Source organism: Fusarium keratoplasticum, chromosome 8 (assembly GCF_025433545.1).
Source record: "Fusarium keratoplasticum isolate Fu6.1 chromosome 8, whole genome shotgun sequence".
Classification (NCBI taxonomy): domain Eukaryota; kingdom Fungi; phylum Ascomycota; class Sordariomycetes; order Hypocreales; family Nectriaceae; genus Fusarium; species Fusarium keratoplasticum.
The window spans coordinates 520,849-532,510 of NC_070536.1; the positions used below are offsets into that span (position 1 = coordinate 520,849).

General features: G+C 53.2%; 5 protein-coding genes across 5 annotated transcripts; 3 read left to right on the forward strand and 2 right to left on the reverse strand.

The window, feature by feature from the left end:
• Nucleotides 1–627: 627 nt before the first annotated feature.
• Nucleotides 628–2,065, forward strand: NCS57_00999000 (uncharacterized protein; the record flags this gene model as incomplete). Its single annotated transcript, XM_053059748.1, has 2 exons — nucleotides 628–1,012; nucleotides 1,062–2,065. The coding sequence occupies 2 exons, from the start codon at nucleotides 628–630 to the stop codon at nucleotides 2,063–2,065; spliced, it is 1,389 nt and encodes a 462-aa protein (XP_052910142.1).
• Nucleotides 2,066–2,349: 284 nt separating this feature from the next.
• Nucleotides 2,350–3,067, reverse strand: NCS57_00999100 (uncharacterized protein; the record flags this gene model as incomplete). The annotated part of the gene is made up of 3 exons (XM_053059749.1): nucleotides 2,350–2,794; nucleotides 2,852–2,936; nucleotides 3,028–3,067. 3 exons carry the CDS (start codon nucleotides 3,065–3,067, stop codon nucleotides 2,350–2,352), a joined length of 570 nt encoding a protein of 189 aa, XP_052910143.1.
• Nucleotides 3,068–3,842: 775 nt separating this feature from the next.
• On the forward strand, nucleotides 3,843–5,644 carry NCS57_00999200 (uncharacterized protein; the record flags this gene model as incomplete). The annotated part of the gene is made up of 3 exons (XM_053059750.1): nucleotides 3,843–4,564; nucleotides 4,610–4,662; nucleotides 5,199–5,644. 3 exons carry the CDS (start codon nucleotides 3,843–3,845, stop codon nucleotides 5,642–5,644), a joined length of 1,221 nt encoding a protein of 406 aa, XP_052910144.1.
• Nucleotides 5,645–6,245: 601 nt separating this feature from the next.
• Nucleotides 6,246–6,707, forward strand: NCS57_00999300 (uncharacterized protein; the record flags this gene model as incomplete). The annotated part of the gene is made up of 1 exon (XM_053059751.1): nucleotides 6,246–6,707. The coding sequence occupies one exon, from the start codon at nucleotides 6,246–6,248 to the stop codon at nucleotides 6,705–6,707; it is 462 nt and encodes a 153-aa protein (XP_052910145.1).
• A 490-nt stretch (nucleotides 6,708–7,197) lies between these two features.
• On the reverse strand, nucleotides 7,198–9,555 carry NCS57_00999400 (Zn(2)-C6 fungal-type domain-containing protein; the record flags this gene model as incomplete). Its single annotated transcript, XM_053059752.1, has 4 exons — nucleotides 7,198–8,406; nucleotides 8,454–8,927; nucleotides 8,982–9,284; nucleotides 9,439–9,555. 4 exons carry the CDS (start codon nucleotides 9,553–9,555, stop codon nucleotides 7,198–7,200), a joined length of 2,103 nt encoding a protein of 700 aa, XP_052910146.1.
• Nucleotides 9,556–11,662: the final 2,107 nt, after the last annotated feature.

An 11,662-nucleotide genomic window follows, 5' to 3' on the forward strand; every position in this document is an offset into this window, starting at 1 on the left:
CCGCCCACGTATGAATGTGGAGAGCAGCCGCGAATCCTCCGCCATCCGAGACCCTTTATTACGCGTCCATCTCCTGTGCCACATCCTATCGCATGAAATACGGCTTCAGCCCTTTGGTTTCGTTGTCATGACGGCTCACAGTATACGCGTATAACGTATTGATGGTCGCCGTATTTAGAGACCCACTTTTGGTGTCTGTGGTAAGAGCGTTTAGATGAAATGCGGCGCTTGCGAGGTCGACATGCGGTCTCAGCATGTTGGTGCTGTATTGTGAAACATCCTTTTTGGGACTCATGGTCTCTAACTGAATTCTCGTTTTGTTTATTTAGCTGCCATTCATTTAACTTCTGGAATAGGAAAGGCAGCTGTTGAAATATTCATCAGCCACACACCTGAGTTCAAACAATCGCCCCACACCAACTTAGGAAATTTAATATGTGGCGCACCCCAGATTCAGCCACACTTCAATCCACTGCTCTCTCAGCCTCGCGCAGCTTCAAGAAAGCATCACACTTAGAAACCTCCCAACGTCCACATCGTCACACCGATCGAAGGCTTCTAGCAGCAGCCTTTTCGAATACGTCTTGATAATCGCGAGCGTCACAGTGTGCTCACACCGCCGACGCCATGGCCGAAACCCCCAAGCTCCTGTGGAACCCCGAAAACGTCAAGGACGTAGCCGAGTCGGTCGGCATCAGCTCCCTTAACGATGAAGCTCTCAAGTGCCTGACCCAGGACGTCGAGTATCGTATCGGCCAGGTCATTGTCGAGTCCCTGCGCTTCATGCGCGCCGCCCGCCGAACCACTCTCACTGTTAACGACATCTCGCTCGCACTCAAGGCTCTCGACGTGGAACCCCTCTACGGCTACGACTCGACGCGTCCTCTGCGCTACGGCGAGGCCAGCCTCGGTCCAGGCCAGCCGCTGTTCTACATTGAGGATGAGGAGGTTGATTTTGAGAAGCTCATCAATGCGCCTCTACCCAAGGTCCCTCGCGACATGGGTTTCACTGGTGCGCATGTCTCTTGGCTTGTGTGAATGCTCATGCTAATCCTTCCTAGCACACTGGCTCGCCATCGAAGGTGTCCAGCCCTCTATCCCCCAAAACCCAACGACATCCGAGTCCCGATCGCAAGAACTCCTCCCCAAGGGCCCTGGAGCTAATCCCGCCCTCTCTGCACTCGCCGGCAACGACAATGTCGCAATGAAGCCTTCCGTTAAGCACATCGTCAGCAAGGAGCTCATCCTCTACTTTGACAAGATTCAAGCCGCAATTCTAGACGATAACCCGGACGAGGAGGTTGTGCGACTCCGACAGGCTGCTCTCGGTTCCGTGAGGGACGATCCCGGTCTGCATCAGCTCATCCCATACTTTATCAACTTCATCATGGATCGTGTAACGCACCATCTGGACGACACTTTCACTCTTAAGCAGATGATGGAGTTGACAAACGCCCTTATCGAGAACAAGAGCCTCTTCCTCGATCCCTACGCCAGCCCTCTCTCTGCGCCCGCCCTGACTTGTCTAATGGCCCGAAAGCTGGGTGCTGACGAAGGAGTCGATGCCATCAAGGAGCAGTACGACTTGCGACAACTGGCTGCATCGCTAGTTGGACAAATCGCTCGCAAATACTCAGCCTCAAACACTCTCCTCAGAACAAAGCTCACACGAACATGCCTCAAGTACTTCCTCGATCCCACCAAGCCACCCGCGGTCCTCTACGGTGCCATCCATGGTCTGCTCGAGGCCGGCGGACCCGAAGCCATCCGAGTTTTGGTGCTGCGAAACCTCAAGACCTTCGACACAGCAATTCTACAACCTCTCAAGGAAAAGGCCGAGGGCACCATGGACTACGAGATGCTTGTACAGGGCATTGTGCAAGCCGTCGCATCCCTGTCGGAGCGGGGCGAGTCGAGCGTCAACGGCGTCAACGGCACAGCCAACTTGGAGTCGGAGGTCTCGGAGCTGAAGGAGTTCATTGGAACAATCGTAGGGGAAAAGATTGCCTCGTCCGGCAACAGGAAGCTGATCCGGGCGATTCTGGATGCTCGGTTCTTGGAGTAGGCAAATCCATCCCAGCGTGCTTGACACAAATTATAGCAATGCGAAGGCGAATGGCGTTTTAGGCTTCGGGATACCTCACAAAAGGGCATTTGGGTAAGAGGGTTGGTGTACATATAGTAAAATTGATTTGCTCAAAATCAGGAATGCCCTCCCAGGCTCATTCATACTTCTACACGAGTACCTCGTCTCCCATTTCCAGTACTCCCTCTCAATCCCTCACGGCTTGGTGTATTTCATCCACTGCTGTTGCTAGCCCAATCTATTTCTCCCTTCTTTTTCATCTCTTACACGAAAGCAACCAGACCAATGGCACCGAGGATGCTCGCAGCCCAGAGAATGTTGTCAGTCTTCTTGATCGTGGGCTTGGCGAAACCCTTGCCCATGTCGTACAGGAGGTGCTTGAAGCCGTTGATCAAGTGGTACACGAAGGGGAAGCCGAGGGCGAACTTGAGGCCACCCTTGACGACGAGGGGCAGGCCGCCGAAAGCAGCGGCGACGCTGGCAGTCTCGAGGTGCAGGCCGACGACGGGGGCGACGAGGTAGGCGCCCATGAAGGCGTACATGGTGGCCGAGAGGGTGCATCCGGTGATTCGGTTCCAGGCAGAGCTGCCGAACCAGGTCTGCTCCAGCTTGTAGATGCCCAGGTGGGGGGACACAGGACGGTTCAGGCGCTGGTTGACGAGGAGCTGGCGGCCTTCCTCCTGGGAGAGCTTGGTGCTGGCGACGGGACTGGGAGCACGTGTCAGAGGTCGAGGAAGCATTTCGCGATGCTGTTGAGGAGCTTACCGGGAGGGAGTGGTCGAGATGCCGGCAGTCAGGGCAACCTTGGGCAGCGTCTGGGAGAAGAAGACACTGCTAGGCTTAGCCGCACCTAGACAATTGAGTCAGCATTGCGCACCCCATGAGGCTATTCACTGTTTTTTCGCAGAACCCGGCATCGGGGATTGCTTCAATTGACGTACCTCGGCGAAGGGCGGCGACGCCAACACGTTGAGCGAGCATCGTGGCAGAAGAGAATCGAGGGAATCGAATTGAGAGGGCGGCCAAAATTGTTCGTTCAACGATGTATCGTCGGCGTCGTTAATACCACTGAAGGGGCGGTTCGTCGTCGTTTGGGGAATCGATGATGATGGATTTCCCGATGCATGCTTCGCCATGCAAGTATCGGAACGGGCTCCCTCGGCTTCTCGGTCCAGCCCGACCAATCAGCGGGTGCGAATTCCTCATCTCGGGACACACGTGACCCGGTATTCCCTCCGCCTCGGAGTGCTCATCACGTGATAGCTCACGCACTGTGCTGAGTCAGCAGAAGAAATCAATCCAACCCTGTGAAATACTCCGCTCAGCCTGTTTCTTTTTTCTCTTTTCCTTCTTTTCTTCTTCAGATAGTCAAGAACGTCCGCCGCACGCTGTCCATGGTGGGCAGCGGTTGTCCGGCAGGGTCTTTGGACTCTTGGACTGATCTGAGAAGAAACAAACTGGTCCGTCGTTAATCTCGACATCTAGCTCTTCCTCCGTCTAGGTGTCGTTTCATTTTGAGATCTACATTTCTTTCGCCCATGTTTGAGTGCATGTTTGCTGTAGCCAATTGAACGAGTGCAAGTCACTGGCTCCTTCCGCGAGAGCCTCGTAGCAATGAATCACGGCGGCTGTGTTTACAACACCTTGACCTTGTCAACCTAAGGCTGGTCATGTCAATTCATCACGCCTCAACCTGATCTTCTCTACCGCTGCGCATGCCCTGGGCTGTGCACACAAAGGCATTAACACCGACACGATGGAAAAGCTCGGTGCTTCTTTCACGTCTTTCTATGGCGGAGCAAGAGATGTGCTGCTTTCTCTCGTTACATCCTCCGGCTCTCCTAAGTGCACCAGCTTCCTTTGGGGACGCCTGTTCGAAGTTGACCAAGAAAACCCTCTCAAGACAAGCGACGCTCTCCGACGAATCCGTCATCGCATTTACTCGTTCGTTTGGTCTCAAGACCGTCAAGACCCAGATGATGGAGACTTCATCGTGACTCGCTGGGGCGTTCGTCGCAACCTCAGCCGTCGCTACCCTCGATCCTTCATTGATGTTCACCATGACCTAACTCTCCTCCACCATGACACTGGACTCCTGTTCACCAATGTCGCTACCTCTAAGGACTTCACCGAGTACATCTACAGCGTGAGTAAAGTCGAGATTCCCATCACAGCAACGTACGACACCGTTCAAAGCGTCCAAAACGGCGGATGGCGTCCTCACGACGACGAAGACATGCTAGTGCATAGCCTCTACACCAACAAGCGCCTCTTCGAAGAACACGCCAAAAACGTCGATGTAGTCGTCATCTTCCAAGAAATCGCAAGCGACGGGGCCTTCTACGACGCAGACACGCACCTCGATGAAATCCGCGATGTCCTCAACTACTGGGACATTGGCGCCAAGGGTGGTGAGCTCCGCGTCATTGTCAACTACGCTACCAATCACGTCACAGATCTCGAGCTCGAAACCGCTGCGTTTCCATTCTTTCCTTTGGCTTTTACTGGCTAGAAGCTGTATAGCCGATTTGGATTTGGGCTAAAGGGTACCTACGAGTTGGACGATGAGCGGGTTGGTAGGTGCATCGAGGCGTACCTTCGAGGGGTGGATTCATCGGACAAAGAACTGGGTAACTAATGACTCGGGGTTGCTGCGATGGTAATGAGAAGGTCGACAGTTGTACAGTAGTTATTCGGTTGTTCCTATCTACAATCCTTTGGGGCCATAGACAACAAGTCGTGGCCACACTCCTAATACCACACAGCTAAGAACAAATACTCATGATCCTTCAACACTTTATTTCAGTGACCAATGTTCCATTCTCGCAAAAGATGCACAATTGCACATTTACTACAACCTTGGACAATGACAATGGCTTGATCAAACAAAGAAACAGAGATGTACACATGGAAAGGGTCAAGGCCACTGCACAATGTGAATGAACAAGACAACGGGCCTTCTCCCCTTGTTCCATTGTTCCTGGCCTTTTGAACATTGCGCATTGAGTTCCACTACCGCTCGGACATGAAGGCACTACAAACGCATAAGAGGATCACGTCGCCCTGCAATTCATCCTCTTCTGGCCGGACACGCTCACACTCAATCACACAGCAAACACAGGTACGTTCCACTCTCGATCTTACCTGCTAACACTTCCTCAGCTTTTCACCACCACTTCTTCTCACACCACAGCAATCATGGCCGCTGCCTGGGACGCTCCTGTTCAAACCCGCCCCGACAACGGTGGCTCATGGTTTGAACTATCCATGGAGCCCAAGAGCTTCATCACGCTTACCACTGCCGTTGTCCCAACGGTAGAGCCCACTGCACTCGCCGAGGAGACTCCCTCCAAGGGCACCACGCCCTGGTTGTACGCCACAGTTGGATGCATCACCTTCATTGTTTTCCTCCTCATCTTTACCTGCATCCAATGGATGGGACACAGACAGGTTCACAGGGAGGATAAGAGCCGGAAGCAGGCGGAGCGCCGAGTTGAGGCCATCATGGCGGATAACCGTGAGTATCAGAAGGATGAGGAGGAGGGGGCTCGTCCTTAAGTGAGGAAGAGGCGAGTTGGATGTGTTGGTTGCGTAGGTAGTACAGTATGTGTTTGTTTAGTCGCTAGATTCAGAGTAGACGTTGCTAGATTGAGTAAGGTAGAGTAGTCGGTCTCTTCTGAATTGAGTTAATTATTCTCTCTTATTTTTATGGTTCCTGTTCGTAAAATGGTGTTTCGACGTTTGTTCAACTTTCTACCATCTTATCGTGAACACCCCAATCAAACGCAACTTGATCATCCCAATTCGGCCATCATCTCAAATCTTCAAACAGATCCCTTTCGTCTTATCGTGCCTTTCTACTCGCCATTCAACTTACATCGCCGTTCGTCATTCTATTCAACAATGCTTCAACTCAATTGTCCTCTTTCTCAGCACCGTTTACACACTCCCATATATATACCATCTCTTCTCTTCTCTCGTATCAACTCTTCAACATCTTCTCTTCATCCTTTCATACAGCTACAGCTCGTATCAAAGGACGAAGCCCTCCAACCAAAACAACAAAACCACAACGAAGCTCGACAAGCACCAAGCGGTATGTACTGATGTTGAACCACTTCAAGCACAACAAGAACTGACTCGCAAGAGAACAGCCATCATGTCTGTTCACGCCATGCCTCGTTCTCTCCCCGAGGACAACAACAGCACTATCATGGTCGTGACCGTCAGTGCTGGTCTCATGCTCATCGTCATGGGCATCATCGGCTATGTCATCTTTGTCGCTAAACCCCGTCCCGTCCGCGACAATGCCAACGACAACGCCAACGGCGGCCGACTTGCTCGCAACGGTGCCAACCCCGTCCGCACTCTCCACTACACCAACGGGTCTTGGGAGCGTTTCCCCCAGGCTCCCATCAGCGAGGGTTTTGCTGTTCAATACCTTCGCTACATCCTCCAGCGTGCCCGCGCTGTCACCGGCCGTGACCGCGCTCCCGACAACGAGGCCCAGGACAATGATGAGAACCAGAACGCCGGTGCTCAGCAGCAGCAGAACGCCCACGGCCATGGCCAGAACTCCGGTGGCCAGGGTCACGACGGTCCTCGCCCGGCCACCGCCTAAGCACAACGACAACCTCCATTGAGAAGCAACAAGACAAGCCAATCTTCTTCGATGGAACCAAGTCAACGCCTGTGGGACGATGTGAACATGGGATGGAAATGGGGACGACAGTGAGAGAGCAAGGAACATATGGGGTCTGAGTGGACAGGGGGAAAGCAAGATTCATCTCGATCGAGTAGACCGCCAAGAAAAGCCATTGACACACTTTGCCTGACTGTTGTGAACTAATGTCTCCGTTACTGATACATACAAGAAGCATCCTTCTGAAGCGTAGACTGCCCTGTCCCGAGTGTTCATTAAGTACATGTAGGAAGAAGCATCCCTGCCCGAGTATGCGTGTATATGTCAACCATCTATTTAGCCTACCGGCGCCCAAACAGATCGCTCTATATGTAATTGTACAACCGACTCCGTGGAGATTCCCATGTCATTAGCCTCGTACCAGCCGCGCCGTTTTTCCAAGATGATTAATTCATGTGCATTGAGACCCTCAATTCATGCTCCCCATGCCAAAGCCGCCAAACAGTGAAGAGGGAACCTGATTCTGTGGTTGGTTCATGTTCCCCCACATATCCCAGTTGAGAGTTGAAACGTCCAGATAGCCACCCAGGAATGGATCAAGGTCCGTCATCTGGGCCACCGATGTTGGAGGTTGAGTCGGCGGCGGCTGGGGTGGTGGTTCAGAGCTGCGTCCATTATTGGTGAGGCATTCGCGGAGGCGGTACACAAAGCTGGGGCATTCGACGGGTTGGCCTGCCTGTCGGAAGGCTTGCTCGCGTGCTTTCCATGCCTTCAGGACAGTCTGAGCCTGTATCACGTACACCTTTTGATTCATGTCAAAGAGCTCCGGGTGAAATCGGTAAATCTTTTCCACCATACCCCAAGCGCGGTCCGCAAGAGAGCCAGTCGGGCGCTGGGTGAGCTGCTTCGTCATGACGGTGAAGATGTCGATCTGGAAGTGGAACTTGACAAACCACAAGAACCCTGCGTGCTCCATTACCTCGTAAGCATTAGTGCTGTGTTCGTTGTTCATCAGGACAATCTTGAAGAGGTTGTCCTTCTTGTTGAGGATCTCGGTCCCCCATTCTGGCTGCTCCCTCATGGGTACCAGCATCTCTCTCATCTTGCTGGTAAGCATTGGGCGTATCGCGAGGGCTGCAAGGTGGACAGGTCCAGCAGAAGGGTCGATGTAGCGGGCTTCAACCTCCAGCAAGCCCTTCTCGAGGTCGTCGACAAGTTCTCGGTACTTTTCGATAGAGGGAAACATGTCGGGATCTCTGTCCTCGTAATCGTCGCCCATAATGGCAGCTTCCAATCCCGGGGTGCCGTGGAGGGACTCGGCGTGGACCAGAAACTTGGCAATCTGGTAACCGATCAGGCAGAATGCCATCTCTGTTGGGCCCTCGCGCGGTTGAATAGGTTCGTTCGATCCAGGAAACAGGTCCGCGTCGTTCACATTCTGTGGCATCCTGGTGTCCCAGCTGCTGGGGAGCATCGAGTGGCTAAGCCCGGAAACCAGGGCATTCTTGGCATCATGTAGGATGATCTGCCACCACATACGTCTTCGCATCTCGGTTTCAAAGGCGTTGAGGTTCAAGAGTTCGCCGTCACGGTGATATCCCATCTTTTGAGCGATCCGGACTACCATTCCGCTAAGAATCCAGGCGGCATGCCTGTCGTAGCGGTTCTGAAGAGAAAACTATAACCGTCAGCACGCATCAAGACTGTTGAAGCTTATTATCTCACCAGATAAAGCAGCAATGCCTGCAAAGCTACCATGTCGTAGTTTTTGAGAAAGTTGAATTTGGTTAATGCCATCTTGGTTCCAATGGTGTACTTCCGCAGAGCATCGTCGCGCGAGCATCCGAGCATCTGCGTCGCTTCGGCATCGGAGAGAGACACCGCGGCCATGGTGAAAATAGAGAACAAGAGGGCCTGGTAGTTTAACGGGATGTTGTTCATGTTGGTCGCCGCTTCCATCACATATGGCTGTACCGACGGGACGTGGATGATTTTGGTCAAAGGGTTAACGCGGTCCACGAACAACTGCCAGAGTCGAAAGACATGGACGGGATCTGGCTGATGATCCTCGTTGGATCCGCTTGAAGCATCCGAGGGTAGGAGAAGGTCGATGTTGTAGTCTGGGCTCAGATCCTCAGAGCCCATGACACTGCTGTCTTCGGGGTCGTCGGTATCAACAATCTCCTTCATCGCTTGGAGCTTGTGCCGGGCGTCAGTTTCGCAGACTCATCGAGACAAATTGGACATGCTCACCTCTTCATGAATGTTGGCCCACAGGTAGCTATCCATGAATCGCACGCCACCCTCTTCCTTGACCATCTTGCCAGCCGGCTTCCATTTCGTCTGGGAATCACAGTTGTTCGGCGTGCTGACCATGACATCCGACATGGCACTGTTCATAGCCGGTGAGGCCTGCGCCGATGGAGATGGCACGGTACCATCAGCATACTGCTTCAGCAACTGCTCACATCGAGCGAGCCGCTCCTGAAGGTCTTGGTTCGGTCTCCGACGCTTCCTTGCGGGAGCTGGAGTGCTTGGTGTGCACGTAACATTGGCCTGGCTTACTGGTAAGTTGAAGTTCATGGAACCTGAGGCACAAAGAGCACAAGGACACAAGGCAGACACGGAAGGCATCAAGAAGCCAAACAAAGGGCGCGGGCGCGATATGGATAAGCGAAATGCAGCGGGACGGGCTAGGTAGCTGACGCACCTTGATGCAATTCGAGCAAGGCGTGTTGCGGTCGCATTTGATCTTGCGATGCTGACACAAGACGCAGGCCAACACTCTGGGCGCCTTGTGAGATCCAGGCGTCGTCGTTGTCGACATGTCCACAGAACTCGATGCGCTTCACTTCAAGAAACGTCTCACATGCCAAACGGTAGGCGTTGTCGCGGGAAGATAACGTTAGATCTCAGAGTAGAGGCCCTATGACGCTGGCAGGAGCTCCACAGGGGCTAGGATCATGAGAGGGTGAGGGGGAGGGGCAAAACGATTTTTGCAAGAGCCAGGAGGGTTCGTACGGGACGGGACGAGACAGGAGGATGATATGGAAGAGCCGGCTTGTCCGTACCAGTGGCGATATCTAAAGGCCAAGCTGGCGCGAAGCTGCGGAATAGTCGCACAAAGCCGGTGCCTGGCGAAGGGATGGATGTCGCAAGGTAAGGTGCCAACCAGGCAGTGCCGGGTCCCCGCGGAGTGTCTGTCAGTGGTAGCCCGTAGGTAGGTAGGTGGTGTGCTAAGCAGGGGCGTCCAGTCTCATGCGCCGGAACCAGCGCCTCCCGTCAATCAATCAGATGAGTTGACGACAACTTGGGCTGCGCAGAGGAAACAATTACGGGGGGTGTGAAGATCAAGATGGGAGAAGAAGGCTTGAGAAGAAGCTTGAGAGGGAGCCAAAGAGCCAGGGACCGAGAGACAGGTGAACAGGGTTCGCCAGGAGGCTCTGGGACTCTGGAGATGAGAACAAGAGCTGCGTACGTATGCGACAGACAGGGGTTTTCCGAATCCGTAATGCGCGTGTTCAAAGGCCGATCCGAAAGAGAAGGATGTTTCGGCTGCTGACAGATTGCCAAGGGGGATGGCTAGACGTCGTTTGGCAATCTGGTGGGAGGTTGAAGGATGATGTGAGCCTGTGACGACAGGACGGACGCCGTGATCTCCGGACGCCGACTACCTGGTAGGTATTTTTGCCTGGGGCCTGCCGCTTTTCGATAAACTACGTGACTGAGTCCAATCGAAGCTTCTAGCCTGGATGGGCCAATAATGCGCCTGCCTGCCAATCCCTGTCTGTTCCGAAAACGAGGTGCCGCAGAGAAATAACGGAGGGCAAATCAACGGGGTTTCAGCCGTTGGCGGCGGAGGTGGAGGTGGAGGTCGGCGGAGTTGACAGCAAAAATTCCGTCCAAAAGGGAAAATGCAGGGGGCGTGAAAGCTGCTAACTTGGGACTCCAGCCGGCGAGGAACGGCGGAAGAAACGAGTTGTGATATACTGCGGACTTGGGAAGTTTCTGCAGACTCGATCAAATTTGCGCCGTTCCAATGAGTCAGTCAGAATGACTCGATGCCCGATACTGTATTCAAGCCCTGGCGTAAGACGGCGTTGGGTTCGTGACTCGATGCGACAACTGAACCTACGCCAGTATCACAAAATGCGCGCTCGGAAAGACTAGGGACAGATGCCAATAATACCTGCGGCCCCGTCGTCGCCGTTCGGGTTCAAAGATCGTCCTCTCAGGTTGGGTAGTAAGAAACTAGAGGGTTTTCGGGCACGTGCGCCGTGATGCTATCAGTTCAGCCAAGAAGCCACAGTTTGGGAAAGAGGCGATTCAGGAACTCGATCCAGAGTTTCCAGAGCTGGTTTTGAACTGTCAAAAGTCCGCAATGAAGTACGATGACGTTGAATTGCTTGGTCAGTAAAGATAGGAACTTGGATCTTATGGTTTTTCTTAAAGTTGGCAGGGCCCAGGAAGCAAGTACGGCAGGCAAAGCGGGAACACGGATGCTTCGGAAGCTTTGAGCTGAGTAGACACTGTGAGAAAGCTTAATCTGCCACCCAGTTTTGCCGTATCAGCCAGCGCTCCTACAGTGCTGATCCCTTTGCATGACCCCATCTTTTCGCATTAAAGTTGCAGTTTCCGTGTTTTGGATAGCGCCATGCAAGTAAAGCCGTAGGCATCTAACGGGGGCGGACGGATCTTCCATTTCCCCGGTCGGTAGTGCTTCGGCCAATGGCGTGTGCCCGAGTTCGGCTGATTTACCCCACGCAATTTTTTTTGGCGAGTGCTGCTTTGCGACGACATCTGGGGCCGACCATCGGATGAAGCTATCCACAACTTTTTTCAACGTCGCTCTTTGCAACTCCTCAAGTTGTGGCTGTCTATACAACTATTGTTCCTCATATTTAGTTCTTTAGGATATCAGGGCTGTATAGAAT